This window comes from Puccinia triticina, chromosome 6A (genome assembly GCF_026914185.1).
Source record: "Puccinia triticina chromosome 6A, complete sequence".
Lineage (NCBI taxonomy): Eukaryota > Fungi > Basidiomycota > Pucciniomycetes > Pucciniales > Pucciniaceae > Puccinia > Puccinia triticina.
The window spans coordinates 1,571,953-1,590,452 of record NC_070563.1 but is presented as its reverse complement, the minus strand read 5'-3'; the positions used below and the strand labels follow the sequence as shown (position 1 = coordinate 1,590,452).

General features: G+C 43.9%; 3 protein-coding genes across 3 annotated transcripts; 2 read left to right on the top strand and 1 right to left on the bottom strand.

Annotated features, from left to right (window-relative positions):
• Window positions 1–7,678: 7,678 nt before the first annotated feature.
• PtA15_6A203 (uncharacterized protein) lies at window positions 7,679–8,067 on the top strand (the record flags this gene model as incomplete). The annotated part of the gene is made up of 2 exons (XM_053169884.1): window positions 7,679–7,718; window positions 7,802–8,067. The coding sequence occupies 2 exons, from the start codon at window positions 7,679–7,681 to the stop codon at window positions 8,065–8,067; spliced, it is 306 nt and encodes a 101-aa protein (XP_053021130.1).
• Window positions 8,068–8,770: 703 nt separating this feature from the next.
• Window positions 8,771–9,775, bottom strand: PtA15_6A202 (uncharacterized protein; the record flags this gene model as incomplete). The annotated part of the gene is made up of 5 exons (XM_053169883.1): window positions 8,771–8,800; window positions 8,909–8,995; window positions 9,091–9,231; window positions 9,303–9,578; window positions 9,662–9,775. 5 exons carry the CDS (start codon window positions 9,773–9,775, stop codon window positions 8,771–8,773), a joined length of 648 nt encoding a protein of 215 aa, XP_053021129.1.
• A 3,424-nt stretch (window positions 9,776–13,199) lies between these two features.
• PtA15_6A201 (uncharacterized protein) lies at window positions 13,200–13,826 on the top strand (the record flags this gene model as incomplete). Its single annotated transcript, XM_053169882.1, has 4 exons — window positions 13,200–13,406; window positions 13,481–13,567; window positions 13,658–13,741; window positions 13,806–13,826. 4 exons carry the CDS (start codon window positions 13,200–13,202, stop codon window positions 13,824–13,826), a joined length of 399 nt encoding a protein of 132 aa, XP_053021128.1.
• Window positions 13,827–18,500: the final 4,674 nt, after the last annotated feature.

The window sequence follows — 18,500 nt, the reverse complement described above, 5'->3', positions numbered from 1 at the left end:
ATCAAAATAGCTGTGAGCTCTCAAACTTCTTCTTCAATGAACTTGTTGATTTTTTTGCAAAGATTAGTTACTTCTTACATTAGGGGTGTTCAAAGTTGACTGCATAAAATCATAACACCATATATTCATAAAATTTTAATCTGAAAAAAATGTGTAACACCCAATCATTAAAAAAAGAGCAACAATTCTAAAATGGTACATAAAAAATGATCACTCAAAAGTGTTATGATTTTATGATTTTATGATTTGAAAAAAATATGATTTCAACTTTGAACACCCTTATTAAATCTGTCCTGGGCTGAACTGTATGACAACACCAATTGAAAAATCAAATTTTGATTTAGTTCCCTTTTTTGGGCATGCCTTCTGAATTGATTCAGAAAATGGTAAAAAAAACCCTCACACAAGCATGTGTGTTTCATGTCTTTTGCAAGGAGCTGGATGGATTCAATTTCCAGTTGGAGAGAGAATAGCTCACCTGCATCACCCAAACAGTCAAAGTAGAGCAATAATGCCAAAATGGTACACAAAAAATCATCACTCAAAAGTGTTATGATTTTATGATTTGAAAATTTCATGATTTCAATTTTGAACACCCCTATTACAGATACAAAGGCATTGCAATACAAATGATTCATCTAGAATCAATGCACATGGAATCCTTCAATTTTTTACCATAGTATTCTTGGCTCAAGGTAAGTTGACGACTGTCAGTTGCAAAAGGCAAAACACAGCCTGTGACAAGTTGTCATCTAGAAAAACCAACCTATGCCACTAGAGTGCTTTGAGAGCTTGACTGCTCCCTATGTCATGTGAGCATCTTGTCGTGGCATATGTGTTGTCTTGTTTGTCACAACCGCAGGCTCTGCGTAGCTCGTCCCAGTGCCCTGGTGGGGGCAGAATTTCACCTAAGGCTGTAACCCAAACTGGCCTCCCCGGGGCATTTCACGGGCTGTGACCCCGGGGTTCGGATATCAGGATTTGATTTCAGTGCCCCAGGTGTACCCGGTGTGGTACGCAAAATGTGAAAAATCAAAAGTTTTTCTCATGTACATACAGAAGGCCTCAAGATACCATCCATTGGAAACCATAAATGGACTCCACGGCTAAAGTAACCCCTAGTCCCCACTGGAAGCATCACTGGAGCCCCACTACACTGGAAGTTAGACCCCTTGGACAACCTGTAGCACCCAGTCAACCACCTGTCAGGCGCCTCAAGTCACATTCCTCGCACCATTCTATCTCCACTACATATATTGGTTTGGGTTTGTTTGTTATGTACATGACATCATGCAGCACTGCCCCTGCAGGCTGTGCCCCTTCAACTGAATGGTTCCCCGCATTCTAGTTCCTTCTAACTCCACTTTGTTTGGTCTTATTACATCACCTGATCCTTCCCTGCACAGCTTATGCACCCCTTGCATAAATTATGACATCATCTGGCACAGCCCCTCCTCATGTATGCACCCCTTGCATAAATTGTACACAGCCACTCCCTCTTAACTCCCTCATGTTGTACAGCCCAGGCCAGCTAAAATACCTCACTCAGGGGCTGCCCTGGAGCCAAAATCCCTCACATTTGTCTATATAAGGAGCTCTCTTCCCCCCCATTTGTAGTTCCTCAGTTTATTACTCATCAAGTTTTATACTCACCCATCACCCAAAACACTTACGTACCCACTCAACCCTCTTACTTACATATAACAACCCTTACATACTGAATAACAACCTTTTTATACTGTGTCACAAAAAACTTATCTTGAGCTAACCACTCCTATCACTTATTAAAACTTGCCAAGCTCACCTTGGTGGGTCTTGTAGCTGGTAGTATAGAAGGGCAGAGCTTGCACCTCCTTCATCCCCTTCTCCATTCAGCAAAAGGGTTTCACAACCACTTTTGAGTCTTACACCAGGGCATTGAGAGGCTCAGGGGGAGGGAGAACGTATAAATTTAATCGGTTCCATTGGCCATTTTAGAGACAAATCATCATTTTTTACGTTACTTGGCATGATCTACATGTGGCTACATCACAGTTAGACAGAGGAGTAGACAAAAAAATCAAAAGCAAGAAAAACTTGGGGTAAAACAAGGAAAACAAAAGTGAGGAGGAGGAGAAACAGTAAGACAGTCAATGAAATGATGATTGTGGGGCTTAATTTCATTCTTCCAGGAATCAATACCATTCCTTGAGGGACAAGACCTTCTCAGCGGTATCAGGCTTGAGGGCAGAGCGCTGCCAAGAGAGTATGCGGCGGCCTTTGGAGAAAACTCGTTCGGATGCAGCACTGGTAGCTGGAATAGCTAAAAACCGACGGGCCATCTTGGATAAGATGGGGAAGCTGTTTTGACGACCAGCCCAGTAAGTTAGAATATTGACGCTGTTGGTTTCAACATCTTCTTTCAAATATTTCTTTATCTCCGATTTGACATCGTCAATCTCCGCGCTGGTTTGGTACAATGAAGCCGCAAAAAAACCAACAGAGGCTGATTTTATTTGGTTTGTTTTGCTCCCTTCCTTCGCGCCTTCGCCTTCGCTGGTCTTGATACTATTGGCAAAGTCTTGAGCAACTTGAGTAAACTGAGTTACTATTTGATCAACCAACATTGCATAGTTCTCCATGATGAAGGAGATGTTGTTATTCCAGAAACTAGCTTTGAACTGAGGATCAAGTATCATTGCGCTGATGTAGACAGGTTTTTGAAGTGCTTCACGGAGATACTGATTGCTTTTTTAAATCATTTGGGTAGCAGGAACAACACCTTGAGCATGATCAGAGAGACCCCATTGGACAGTGTGAAGGTGTTTCATTAAAGCAATGTAAACTGGGAGAGAAGTATTCAAGGTGGGGTACTTGGATGCACAGAGCATCTCGGTGGCCTCTGAGAGTGGCTCAAGCAAATCCATGATCTTGGTTGCTTGGTCCCATTCGGCAGGTGATAAGACGTATGGGTTTCAGAATTCTCTCGGCAAAAGTGGTCACATGATGGCTGAAGGAGGATCACACGCCTGAACATATGGAAGGTGGAATTCCATTGAGTTGCAACATCAATTTCTAAGCACTTGATGTTTGTATCTTGAAGCTTGGGTTGAAAAAAGTTGAAGACTTTTTCAAATCACTCACGTCGTTGAGGCAAAAATCATACAAAGGTACTCAAGCCATGTACCCGCTTGAGTACTGAGTTCACATCAACTTTGGCTCCATTGTTTGCGGAGCTATCAGCTGATGGTGTTGGGGTGGTTGGACCACCCATGTCGGTTGTTGATAGTGGCTCTCCATTGCTGTTGACTTCAAGGCATCCAAGGACAGAGAGTCCTGCCTTTGCTGCAAGATTTATGACATGGGCAATACACCCAAGAAGGTGCTGAGGCCGGTTGAAGCTGAAGTTCCCGAGCCATTTTGTTGTTTGTTGTCGCATTATTGGCCGTGATATTGTGGATTTTCCCAAGGCAGCCAAAATTATGAAGTACATCATAGAACAGGTCGGCAAAATTCTTGCCAGTGTGACTCCCTGAAAACAAAAGTGTTAATTTAATCAGTTTTCCGTATAACTGAAACCAAATAAAAAAAAATAAAAAACCAACGCAACAGACCTTGAACATGGGGGATGGCAAGCATCAAGTCTTTCATCTTGAAATCCTCAGTAATGAAGTGCGCCATCACTGACATGAAAGCCGTGAAGTTTGGTGCAGTCCACGCATCTTGAGTGAAGCTTATTGAATTTTGTTTTGCAAGATATTCAAGCTTCATCGCCTCTTGCTGTTGAAAGTATACCCTGGAGAGGTGTCTAGTAATACCCAAGCGGCAAGTATTATTGATGAGAGGCATAGCCCTTTTGTTGATAAGACAAAATAGATCCCAAAACGACTTTCTCTCGACAACAGCAAATGGTAGATCACACTGCACAACAAATCTCAGAAGGGCATCATTTAATGATGTTGAGGGACACCAGGGACTGAAACTGAGGGGCTACCGGTGATCACGGGCCAGGGGCTTGACAGTGAAGATATAGATTAGATTCAGTGAGTAGAAGAAGGCCAGGTGAGAAGCCGGTAGACAGTAGTGATGGGCTGCTTGGTAGAAGCATATCTACATACAAGCATACAAAGACTACAAACAGGCTTCACAATCTCAACATCCCCCCTTGCTGATAACCAAGCTATTGTTCAGCACTACCAATCAGATAATAAAATGGAAATTGTACTATATGAGTAAAAATATACTGATGATAGTGGAATTTCCATGATGTAGGCTAAGCATGTAGATGTAGCGTACTAAGAAATTAAAAAAAATGATAGCTACTTAGGATCAGTTACTCATAAACTAAATTGACTTCATCGTCATTGTCATTGGAACCTGAGTTGTAACCGCCTAGTTTGACGACGGTGGCGGCGCCAGCTTTGGTTTTACCAAAGTTCTTGGGTTTAGGGCAGTCGTTTGATTGGTGTCCGCGTCTGCCGCAGTTTGAAAAGGCGACACGTTTGGTGTAGGCGGCAGAGACCGGGGCGAGATCGTTCGCTTTGATACCATTGAGACTGACTTCGTGGGCTTCTAGAGCTTCAATGATGTCGTTGAGGGACATCTCAGTCGCAGTGTAGACGATGGAGTCCTGGACGTTCGACCAAGAGGAGTCAAGTCCGCCAACTAGACGGTTGGCGATTTGATGATCGGTCGGAAGCTCTTCGACCGTCAAGAGATCATCGGCGGCCACCCGTATGTGACCGATCCACAAGGCAACGGGTTCGTTTGGATCATGACGTGCGTTCCAGAAGGCCTCATGGAGACGCATACAACGAGCTTGAGTGTTCTTCTTGTAAGCGTTTACAATAGTCAAGTATAAACGAGATGCTGGTTTAACTTTTTGGTATTGTTAAGACAGAGGATCGGAGAGGGTTAGCCGGATTGTGTGGCAAGCTAGATCCAAGAGCGCATCCCAGTCGGCAGCGATTTCCTTGGGGTTGTAGCCTTTTGAGAAATCAGCCAATTGAATAGCTGCTGCCGAGGTATCCACTTTAGTATCTTCCTTGGGGCGAGTAAGGGTCCCTTTGACTATGTCAAGTGTGTTCTGCATTCCTAAAACACCCTTGAGTCAATCGCGCCATTGAGGGAAAACGGCCTCGGTGCCGTCCAAGGTTGCGATTGATGAGAGGATAGAGGAGACATTTTGAACTTGGCAATAGTTTGACATGCTGGTCAAGGCAATCAAGAGTGTAATCAAGTGATTAGAAAGTTGATGGTATGGCCAGCGGCGAGTCTTGAATCTGATTCTGTGAGGATGAGGATGAAGGTTCAATGCAAATTACTGAGCGAGACTAAGAGGGTCTCATAACCTGTTGAGGGACACCAGGGACTGAAACTGAGGGGCTACCGGTGATCACGGGCCAGGGGCTTGACAGTGAAGATATAGATTAGATTCAGTGAGTAGAAGAAGGCCAGGTGAGAAGCCGGTAGACAGTAGTGATGGGCTGCTTGGTAGAAGCATATCTACATACAAGCATACAAAGACTACAAACAGGCTTCACAATCTCAACAAATGATTCACTGTTGAGCTCAACCTGGAAAGCAAATCAATGCTTCATTAGCTTAGAAATACGCAGAATGAATATGAGGATAGAAAAAGTACTTACTTTTGGGTTCACAGTGCCTTCCTTGGCCCATTTTCTCATGTCGACCTGGGTCTTCATCTTTTCACTAATCTTTGGATTGACGAGCTGATGGATTTGAAGTAAGTGGCCGTGGAAGTTTTTAGTACTTCCACTTTTGTCCTTCTTCAAAGTAGTGCCACAAGCTTTACCACCCTTTTTAACAACCTTACAAACAGCCTGAGTACCGTCCTTGGATACTTCGAAGTGATTCCACACCCAACTTTGCCTAAGCCCAACATTTTTAGAAGAATCCTCCCAGTTGCTATTGACATCGTCAATTTCAATTAGGGTTGATGGTGTAGATGGTATGGACACAGAGGATGAAGGAGCCTGGTTTCTCGGATGTTAGGGCTGAGTTCTACCCAAATCAGTGGATGGTCGCTTCATTTTAAGGTGATGTTGAGAACTAAGACTAGATCAAGTATTAAATATTAGCTATAGTTGGACTCGGAGGAATAGGGAAGGCAAGTCGAGGACTCAAGACATATGAAACTTTTGTCTTGTCAAAGCAGACAAGTTAAATACATTTGACCGATGCCCATGGGAAAAACCTCAGTCGGGTGAAACATGAGGAATAGAAAATCTATTTAAGACTAGATTTTGCTTGACTTTCAAATCATAGAAAATGCACGATACTACCCAACATTGCAATGTGAAATTCCATGCCATGAAGGCCAGCAACGAGCCGGTGCAACACATCTCCTTTTTTGGGGTATTCACCCGGGGCATGCTCCGAAACCCGCTTTTCACGGGGTCTGTGCTTCGGGATGAGGTCCTCACCCCGTCCCGAACCCCGGGTTACAGCCTTAAAATTTTCACCCAGTCAGTCCGTCGCTGCTGCGGACTCCGGAGGCTGTGATCTGGCGAAGCAAGCCTCCGGCAGCCCCTGGCGGAAACTTAACTAAGTCCGAAGGTGGGGGCGCGAAGCGCCTCTACCGGAGGGCCTCCCTCCGGAGGGACTTAGTTAAGTTAGGGCCCGAAGTCCCGACGGACTTTCATCTCGAAGTTCGCTTTGACGTGATTATCCTCGGCTCTTCTGCATTAATCATCACCCTTTGTCTCTTCGCCATGGCCGCTTGCGCAAGGTGCCGGGTGCCCCGGCGCGCCTGGCGACATCCCGGTTAAACGATACACCCAGTTGGCAGGAGGAATGATGTGTTTACTGGCGAGTATATTGCTGAAAATTGTTCTTCATGGGATTTGTCAAAGATGACCCCGTTACTCTGTCTGCCGATCTTTCCATGCGAGCCCTTGGAGCGGATTATATGCCAAGTAGTGCTAAGCTTGCAATTTTCTTGATAAATATTTAAAATGATTTGAGATGTCATGATGACCTGCTTACTGCAATGCCTTCGTGGGTATCAATCGCTTGTTATTCGCCTTCGCTTTACACAACTTCCTCTAGATCCCAAAGGATTTGGTCCACTATTGAACTCTTCTTTGCATATTTTTTGCTCATGTTTGGCGTCATTTATCTGACTATCAGTCCCCGACATATGACTGTAAAAACATTGAGGAGGCCTGACATTTGAAATTAGTTGGAGGAGAAGCTGGCTTGTAATCGTGTCCATGGCTGAACGCGCTGATGAAAATGCTTTGAAGCTGGATCCAACAGCCTAAGGTTATGGTGTCCCAAAGCCGAATTGCTGAGCCTTTTCACTGTAATACACGTGGGCGGCAGTCTCGTCCAGCCCCTTTGTGGTTCAGCATTGGACATTCAATGGCGGAGCAGCATCGATAATTGGGAAGCAGCAGTAGTTAGGCTCAGCATAAGATGAAGACTTATAAATAGGCCAGACTCCGCCCTTCCTCTGATTCCCCTCACCGCCCAACTACTCCAGTATACCCATCCCCTCCCCTCAGCCCCCCCCCCCCCCCCCCCCTCCCCTCCAAGGCTCGAGGTAAGCAAGGTTTTTGTCTTCTCTTTCGCCAAAAATCTCACATACCAGGCCTAAAGCTGACTGAACTTGATCCTCGATGTCTGATAACATTCCAGAATTACCTAAATAATATCTCCAGTGAAATCTTGCGATATGTCGGATTCTACTCGATCTGACGCGTCCAATATCTACCGTGAGTATTTATCTTTCATTCTAACGACTATCAGATGTTTCCCGCATTCTTACCCAAAGTTGTGCTCACTTACAAATTTTAAGGCATGATTATGGTTCACGAGATTGCCTCAAAAACTCCAGCCTACCAACGTTATCTTCGCGATGAGTCAAAGAAAGACCTCTACATCAACACTGAGGCCAAAATGGTTTCCTTGAAAGTAATGGCTGCGAACCAATTTTCTCCGCAAACTTCAGTCGACCACCCCAGGCTTGTGATCTTGCGGATGCAAGCGGATCCTGCCCTTCGAAATTTCGGTACTCCTTCTCTTCCAAAATCGGACGCCAAAGGCCAAGTTGGACCTAGATGAATTAGCTCCAACCTTTTCCTTTTTTCCTGGAAATTTCTCTCATGGATCTTGTAATTTTACCATTTTGTAACTGCTTTTATCATGAGTTTTTTCGATACTTCTAGTCACGAAACTTGTACAACAACCATTCCTTACTTATTTTCTCTTGCAATAAAATGCAGTTTACTTGAATACCTTTCACGCCTTGTCTGTACTGGGTAGTCGGCCCAGTCGGAGTGGTCCTTGGCAAACTGACACACCAATATTTTGTCCATCAATATTCCGCCCGTGAATTCCTGAGCTCTCGTCAAGCTAGGGAGCCCTACCCGCTCTGCGGGAAGGTCAAAATTTCCGAACCTACCCCGTGAAAAAATTATGGGATTGTCTGCAACAGTATACGGTTTAAGTTCTCCAAGAGAAGGAAAACCAGGAGGGAGAATCTTCCTTTTTTCCTATTAATTTATGGGACGGAAGAAAAATTGACTACTGAACAATAGATGTCTTGGTTGAAGAGCAGCAGATTCATGGACATTTGAATATCACTTGGGATTGACCCAAGCTTGTCATTTATAGCAGAGGTGAACCGAAAAATTCGTAGAATAGTTAACAGAAAGAGCCTGGATGTTGGTCGTACATTGAATGTACTGAGATGAAATCCCAAACTGCTTACAATTCTCATCATATTGTAGAGAATATCCGAACATTAATTTTTTTTTCCTATAAATTATTCATTGAGATTCATAAAACTGTTAGTCTATGTTGAAATACACAGACTTTATCGTATTCCGTTCAGAATTTGACACCATCATCCATGCTGCTTGTACAAAAAAATCTAAGCAAACAAAACAAAAGCGATTGCTACCCCCGTAACTTCAAGCAAATAGCTACTGAGACCTGTAGAGCTAGATGATCCAGTTGGAACCGCATTTCCAGTCCCAGGAACATGTTTCTGTAAACAAGAAGAAAAACCGTTGCAGATTATGTCAGATGCTAAAAAAGTGGGATTTCGCCTATCTGTTACTGGTGATTTAAAATTTGGCTTACGTTGGGAGAGCCATTTGATCCTGTGCTATTATTTCCGTACATGCCTGCTCCACTAGCATACGAGTCAGTGCCCATACCCGAGGAGCCCATTTCGCTTGCGGCTGGCGTGTAACTGGTGTGGTTCTTCTGCGGGGTATATTGCTAGTATTTATACATGCGCAAGTAAGATACTGTAACATCAGAAAGGAATAGAACAGATTATCAGGACTCACATCCATTCCTCCGGCCGTAATTGGGCGACTAGTCGCTGAGTTTGGACTGGGTGACATGCTGTTGGCAGGTTTTGTCCCTCCGGACATAGCGCTGGTATCCATGTTCATGCTTGCTTGACTTTTTGGTAGAGGTGATGCTGAATTGGACGTTGATGCTGTTGGAATTTTTGGAGGTGTTCCCATTCCGCTTCCCATGCTGCCCATAGCATTCCCGCCCATCCCTGCCGAATCCATGCTCCCCGCTCCCATTCCTGAAGCAACTGGACCTTGTCCATTCTTTGATTGATTGAAATTAATGTCATCTTCGAGATTCAAGCCTAATAATTACGGTGCAGAGAATTGAGCGTGAGTTGACTTACATAGGTAGGGTTGGAGACCATGTTGCCTGAACCTTGAGGGAGAGGATTCGCCATGGCCAAGTAAGTGATTGCTGCAAAAACAGTGCAAGAAGTGATGACAGAAGTAGAAGGCATTGTGTACTGAGTCTTGATTAAAGCGCGCGGCGCTGATATTTAGAATCGAGGTAAAAAGTTGATTGGGAGGGGGAAGAATAAACACGATAAATTAAGCGCAAAAATTATTTTAAAATAAATTAAATAAACGTTGAAGGTACAAGGAATAATAAATGAGAATCAGAATAATAATCAGTTGAAATGAAAACTACTTTGAGGTGGTACTTGGAATGTGGGATGAATGGTTTTGGAGTGCTAACCGTGTCAATTTTATATTCTGTCCCTTCTACTTGTCTGCACAAAGAGCCTTCTTCCACAAATCCCGACAAACAGCATGACCACAGTCGTGACAACCACGCTGGTGCCACTGCTACAATACTTGCCAGGCCAACTTACCACCCTCTACTCTTTCCGGCGCAACGATAGTTAATTCATCAGTATACTATAACCAGACGTAACGTGTAGTGCGGATTGGTCCAAGCTGGGGTGGTTAATCCAAAAACTCGGCTTCAGCACCGCTGGACGTGCACACGAGCCACGTCGGCAGAAGCCAAGCTCACGTCTAATTCATCTAAGCCTTCCAAGTGGGCCTGGCAGTGGCCGTGGCAGTGGTTGCCGCGAAACACGACCCCTGGGCCCGGGATACCGTAGCAAGTCTCGCGTGGTCGGACTGACGGACTAGCTTCTACCCGGGGGTGCCTGTTGCGAAACAACATTTCAGTCCAACATACATTTGCAACCGCGTCACGTTTGCGCACTTTTGGTGCAGCCAACTTTTGCTTGACCCCCTCCCGTGACTGAACTCAGGTTCCGATGCGGACCTCGTAGAGCGGAGCCGGGTTCGGGATGGAGCTGAAGAAATCTGGAATCCAGTCGGATGTTGAAAAACGTCAGGGACCGGGATTTCTCCCAATATTTAGCAGAAATTCCCCAAAAAGTGAGGTTTTCTTCGGGTAAACCCCGGCAAACCCCCTGCAAATCGATCGGGTCTTCTATCGCGGAATACCCGCAAAAACATATATTTACATACCGCGAGTTAATTTTGTAGCTCGACTTGCTTTTTTCGATGTGTTTTTGAAAGAAATTCAACAAAAAATTCAACATTGAGATCCGGAAACCTCCGGCCAGATTTCGGACACGACTAGGATGAGACTGGGTCGTAGGTGATATCCGGCTCCGGGGCACCGGATTGGAATCTTAGTCACTGAACCCCTGGCCTATGACGAACAAAATATTTGGGAGTCACACATGAGCTGGCATAGTCAACAATTCTTGCACATGGTCAGCTTGAGCTTTTGGTCCAGTGCAGCCCACTTCAGACTAGACAAAAATACCTATCGGTCTGGCCATCAGTGGCCATTACCATGAATCTGTAACTGGCTTGGGTCTGCTGGTCAAGATAGCGCTCAGACCTCGTACACCCCAGCCGCGTTTTGAGCTGTAGATGAGACTGTAAAGGCCAATACTTTCTCAAAACATTATTGTCCAAAGCCTCGGTGAAAAGGGGGTATTCTTTGTTTTCCCAAGCCCACCTATGCAAGCCGTAGTAACGGGTCGAGTCGTTTGCAGGCACTATCCCTAACTTAGAAGTCCCTCCTCGGGGGAGCGTCCAATAAAGGGACTTGGTTAAGCTAGGCACTACCCATCTGTTGAGTCAGCCTCTCTTGCTTGCCCCAGCTCAGATGAAGAGGCACTCAATCAAGCTAGCAAGAAAATTGAAATAAAAATGAATCACCCAATGCTTCGATTGACCACGCGTACGCTCTACTTTCTATTCACATCTCGGGTTTCGACCGGGCATGGCCAGCTGATAGCACGTTCGTCTACTGTGATGAACGCTTCACCAGTTCCTATGACTCTGACTCTGAGCCCTTCCAGCGTCGTCTCCATTTCTTCTCAGATAAGTTTAACTTGCAAGTCATATAGTTCGCCCCTCATTCATGCCAGTCCTTTCTAGAAACGGGAGAGAGCTCAGGGCCAAGTTTGCACATCTCATCATTGCGGAACTGGGGCGGCAAATGTATCCAGCACCCGGCCGCCTTTACGCCATGGCTATCTAAGATTTCTATTTACACTTTTGATTGACAATGACTAATTTTTGAAAGCTTCAACCAATATAAATTTGACGAGGATACCTGCGGAATTCCCTTCCCTTAGACGAATGTTAGAGCTTGGTCGCCTCGAATCAATTGTCGCTTTTAAAGATAAAGGGCGAGCTTCATCATTATCATCGACCCACAGACTCGCGCCGAATAGTGTAGTTTGGTCATGGATAGAGGCAATAACATTCTGGATATCGAAAGAGTTTATAGAGGTTAATGGCACATCATACGAACTATTTTTACACTCTTAAGTCCCAGCTTGATGCTAACAATGATGAGCCTACCATGTTACTCGAAAATTCAGTATGTCTTCTCGATGGTTTATCTCGGGATCGAGCGATCGATCAATCGCCGGGCGATTCGGCTGGAGAAGTTTTCAATCGAATCGATGTGCTCGAGATCGGGCATTACCACCCTTCACTGTTTTGCCGACCCGGGGTTCGTGGCGATGCCCCACCGTCCAAATAATAATATTCTAGAAGTTTTTGCCTATGTGCAATGTGCCTCTTGCGATTGAATGTGCTACGAGCTAAAAACTCGCAAATCGTTTCAGTACAAGACCTGTCACTAAGGAGCCAAGGTTGCAAATCCGTTTATCATCCTACGGTACGATTAGCTCGCTTTCACAGCATTAACTGTTAATTATTTTCCACTCTGTTGAAGTAAAACTTTCTTTCGAGGGGCTGACTTTTCAGCTATATCACTTCAGGTTCACGCATTAGATAATAAAAATTTAGGCCGTATAGCAAGTAACAGCAGAAAGGCGTATGACAATGAAAATTGCCGAACTCTTACTGCCTTTTTCCGATTGAAATACGTAGCTGCTGTTCTGACCTCAAACGATCTCAAACGATGCCCTACAACCAAACAAACGGGAAGGTAGTTGACTTCCGCACACAAATACTTTTGTATATCCAGCTAGCAGTGACGTAATGCCCATTGTGGTCATGAAATGAAAGAGAACTTTCAATTTTACTGGCTGGAGGAGTAGGCTGGGGGTCCTACTTGCGGCGCCTATCATGAACGCGTTTTCCTGGGGTCACCTACATCTTGATCGTCTATATAACCTGGAAGGATTGTCGGCCTGAAGTCAACAATCAACTTCCGCTTAAACCCTCATCCCAATCAAGAGTACTACATCCTGAATTGGCCCGGTGAATAACCTCTCCTGATCAACACAAAGGCCTAAGAGGACTGAAGCTTTTTCTGACCGATTGATATTGATAGTAACCGGGTTTCTCGAGACAAATCAGATATCGTCTGATATACTCTATCCAAACCCTTCCCCATTGTGACATATCACATCTTTTGCCAATCTATTATTTGTATCATCTCCCAAAATAATGGCACGCTTAGCATTCATTCTAGCTTTTCTTGCCTCATTTTTCAATCACGCTCTTTTCAGCGTTTCAAGGCCTTCCCGTATCGAAAAAACAAGATCACTTGAACGCCGTTACAGCGGTAAAGGAACGTGGTTTATCCCGAATACCGGTGCATGCGGTGATGTGAACTCTAATTCAGATTACATCGTGGCCATGAATTATCCCCAAGTAAGTGCCACGAGCAAATTGGGACGCAATTTATGCAGCAGGTTGCTGATCACTTTGGATCTTTTCATTTCCAGTATAAGAACGGATCCCCTTGTCATAAATTTGTGGTCATCAAGAACAAGGCGAATAACAAGGTCGTGAAAGCTAAGGTTACAGACGAGGTAAGTAATTCCAGCCTGTCTGCGAAGTTCACTTTCCTCGTGTTCCGTTCTTCTTCGTAAGAGTTCGTCCTTAAAGCCATGATATTTTAGTGCCCTAGCTGCGCTTACGGATCGTTGGACCTTTCGCCGGCCACCTTTAAAGCTTTGGGTAATCTAGACACTGGTGTCATACCTGTTCGTTCGTGATTAATTTTAGCGGCTGAGAAAAGACACAGAGCTAATGTCCTGATTTTTTCAGATTTCGTGGCATTGGGCTTAGTTGGGAATCGACGCAAGAGGATGCCTGTCTTGGTTACAACATTTGAATATGCTAGATAACCCCAATCCTGGTGATTTCCTGCTATTTTTGTAAAACACCTCATGCATACTTTTCATTACTATTCTTGATTCTTGAGCGCTGAGCAAGATTACAGAATCTATAAAGCTAGTTCAACTCATCTCAATATTATAGATCATCACCTTACTGAAACACAACGGCTGTATATCCTAGTGTATACCTCATGTATTATCAATCAGTGGTTTCCTTCCTGGTAAAAAGTATTACTATTGCCGCCTGAACAATCAACAAGCTATTTCATGTCAAATATAATATATCCTGCTTCATATTGAATCAGCTATCCGTTGTAGTGGCAATAACTATAATTGTTCACACGATGGATTCAGCTGACTTAGCTGGGCCACAAGAAGACCCAGGTTAGACATTACTGAACCCCCTTGTTTAAATCTACATGTGATTTTGCTGCAAGGTTTGGGGTAGTTTTTCTTCTGGAAGGGATCCCCTCCATCAGACAGGCTACACTGCCTTCTTTTATGGAAAGAATTTCCTGGTTCTATTATTAAAGACCTTGTGTCAGAATTCTGAACCTCTTGTTGGCTCACAGTCTCTTATCTCTGTTTAAAAACTTTCCATCACTCTGTGTGATGTCTATTTTATGTTCCATCTCAAGTGAGATGTCTTTCCATCTCAAGTGAGATGTATCTTCTCCATCACAAGTTTGATGTGTACTGTCTATCTCAAGTGAGATGTCTCCTTCATTTCTACTTTAAATCAGTCTAGGCCCCCTTTGGATCTTGCAAGGGGGCTCTCTAGTTGTCTCTCTATATATATCTGCTCTTGATATTTGAAATATGATCATTGAGTCAGAGCCTCTTCCAACCTCACCACTCATGGCAGCTCCTTTGTCCTATCCTTGGTCTCTTCAGGATAGCCCCCCATTTCTTGCATCCTTTTTAGAGATATTAAGCAAAATTTTCATACACAAAGCTAACAGAAGCTGTCTGGATATCCAGCCTTTTAAACTATGTGTTGCAATGAACAGTGGCTCAAGCAGCAGAATACAGTGATGGTGAGTTCGTGGAAGGATTTTCATTGCACCCTCAGAAATAAAAGACAAAAGAAGATAAGAATAAAGAGATGAAAGACTGGCCTGGAGCAGCAGAGCACAGTGGTGGTGAGTTCATGGAAGGATGAGGAAAAGACTTCCATGTCTGCTGCTCCAGATGACTTCACTACAAGATTTCATGGAGTGTAATATGTGAGGGAAAGGAAGCAGAAGAAGTGGAAAAACAGACAAATAAAAAAAAAAAACACCTCAGAACTATGAATGTGCAGACTGTAACATGAATGTGGCAGGTTAGATACATACAGAAGTCCCCGCTATGGCTCATAATACCCTACAGGGAAGAGATGGTACTAGTCACCAGTTGGCAGTTACCCACCTCCTTTAAGGGGGGGTCTTTTTTGTGTTTAAACAGGCCAGATACAATTGTGGGTTTATAATTATGTAACAGCAAATGAGGTTGTATCAGTTAAAAACCCCCACTTTTATGTCAGCCAGAGGTAAAAAACATAAAATTGGTCACCCAGACCAATATAATACTAGGGTTTAAGGGCGGCTGCGCCACCCCGCGCCCGTTTATGTGATATTAATTTTGAAAGTTTTTTTTTAAATTGTTTGCATTTTATTACCCCAAGAAGTCAAGAAAAATTGGTGTCAAGACCCGGACTCCAAAACACAGCAAAGAGCTTGGTCTAGCACATCTCTATCCACAGAGAAATTCGATGCTTTTTGGCTTGGCCGCTGGGAAAAAAATTAATAGAGGGGATCCAATAGCCAATTAGAAGGTGTTGCAGACGGAGGTCCTGTTGGGGAGTACATACACATTCCGCGGGACACGGTATCAGTTTCCCAGAAATGGCAAACTTCCTATTCCAAGAAGTTGGCGAGGCCCGGGGAAACATAGTATGCCCCAACACAGTTCAGTATCCGGAATTGACAAACACACTCTTGGTACAATTATTGGCACCCGTATTCCGGGACACGGTCTCAGTCTCCTGGAATTGGTGAGCGTCCTTTTCCGGGAAATAGGCGGGGCCTGGGAAGACATCTTATCCTGGGACACAGTCTCAGTATCCCGGAATTGGTGATATTCTGTAGGGCTGGGTTTGTTATTTGGAAAAGCTGTAGTGGTGAAGATTAGCATACCATCCCAGGAAACAGTCTCAGTTTCCCAGATTTGGAGCACGCAATAAGCTTTGCATTCTTGTAAGCAATGTGATACGATATTCAAAAGGAAATGTGCACAGTTGTGGCCAAGACATAATGGGTTTGGAAAAGGAATAAAGAGAGGCAGAAGTCATGGTCAGTTGGGATTGGGGGGAAAGGTATAAAAAGACACCGCTTGTGGAGTAGTGGAGGTCACCGCTTGGCTCTTGCTCTGCGCCAATTTCTCAAAGAGCCAAGTGGTCCAGGAAATTTTGTACTTGTAGTTTTGTTGTACAGTTAAGGGAGATGCTGCCATTTTTTTGTGATGTGCCTTTTGGTCCGCTTAATGTTAAACCACTAATTGGCCAGGCACACTAACACATAACCCCTTTGTTCTAATGTAGTAGTGGGCCCAGCCAATATAAAATTGATTTGGGGGACCAATATAATATTGGTTTCCTCTGGTTGAACTTACTTTTGGAGTTTGTAAACAATCCATCCCCATCCCCATTTGCAGTGATTTGATTAAATATTTTTGGGAAGGTACCTGCACCTACCAAACACCAGGGAAGAATCCATCGCACTTCCCACAGAGTGCCATACTGTGATTTCTTACAGTAACTGTTCCAGAATTTAACTGCTTGTGATGTGCAAATGATACCTGAAGGGAGTTCATCTCCTGTTGAACTCATGGTGATGTCTTATCTAACAATTATTGGGTAGATTTGATTTTGATTGTAACAACCAAAGGACTAGAAGATGGGGAAGGAAAGGTAGAAGAAAGTCATTGTACATCCACACCAGAATATATTTGTTGCATTATCCAAGCCGCTTGCCATCTGAGCCAAAATTTACTTCAATATGATCATCCCCTTGCCATACACAGTGACAGCACACCCAATCAACTTCTTCATTTACTGTAAATCCCATCTGTTACGTGTGGCATAAGCAGAGTATCTGAGCAGTGTCTGTTGTCATGATCAGGATATTCAAAGACAAATGCAACTCTCCAATCTGTTTTGCTCAAGTTCTGAAAGATTGGGAAATCACCAAACTGATGCAGCTGATCTGCCGTGCAAACATATTACTACATTTGTCAGTGAAAATGTAGTGATATGTGTGTGCTGAAACCAAACTGATTCCCGCGGGACCAAACCATGGTGGGCTGTCAGGCTCAGGGAGAGCCGGTGGTATTGCACGGGATTTGTCTCAAACAGTGAATCCAGGGTGCGGGGAGCAGGGGATTTGAATGGTTGATGAACCCTGTCTGATGTCCACCCTGACATTCGCGCGAACCTCAGGGTGGAAATCCATCACACAGCTGCACGCTGGGTTTTGGGGCCAGTTGCTACAAGCCCCCCAACCAACTTACTTAAATTTCACCTGTGACATTTCATGACTTGGGCACATAATGTTTCCATTAAGTTTGTCAGGGCCACCTGCCTACAACATAGTCACAGATTTTCACACATTGGAGGCGTACACAGTCTTTTAAGAATCAGTTTGTGGTGGAATAGCCGCCTGCATCTGCAGACTTCTAGCTAAAACTGATCACTAATTGGATATTTGATCATCAGAGAAGTTGATCATAGATTATGCTACAGTTACCCTTGCAATACTGTGGAAAGTTACACAAGAGTTATGGTCAACTCTAGCATCACATCAGTAACTGAGTCTGATGGAATTACGGTGTGGCACTCTGTAGGAAGTGCAACAATTTCCCCCCGGTGAAAGGTAGCCAGGTGCAAATTTCAATTATGAACTTAATCAGTTTGCATAAGAAAAACTTGGAAGGAGTGAGGTAATCCTCAAGTCAGGGGCATGGAAGAGCAGGCTCAAGGCAGGGGAAAAATTTCTAGAACTAAAATAATGGAGATTAAGGCCCTGTTTGGAGCCGATATAATTGTGCAATATAATCTGGAATTTTGTGACATCTGATCAAGTTTTGGCGGACCTGATCAGATGTCACATAGGATGTCACGCAAAAAAACTCATATATTGCCCGGATTATATTGGCTCCAAACGGGGCCTAATTTCAGAAATGAGTGTAGTCACAGATCTTTCCTACATAAAAGAATGGATACTAGAGGGAAGAGAGGGATAGAGAGAAAATAAAAACATATTTTACCTTGCCCAGTCAGATATGAGTTCAGTACCTGATTTTCACTGAAAAATTAGGGGGTAGTAGACAGTGGAGAAAATTTAGCTAGTGAATCTTGGTATTATGTACTAACTGGTCCTGTAAAACCCACAAGAGGTGAGGTTTTCACACCACTAGTACAAACTAAACCATCTAAAAATTAATTAATGGCTAATCCATCCTTTAATTCATTTATCCGGGATTTAATTGATTCAACCCTGTGTGGTATTCTTTTGTGATCACAATATCTATTCTCTTGATCACCATCAAGGATCTTTTGAATGGCTTGGCTGTGTTCCAAGAAAAT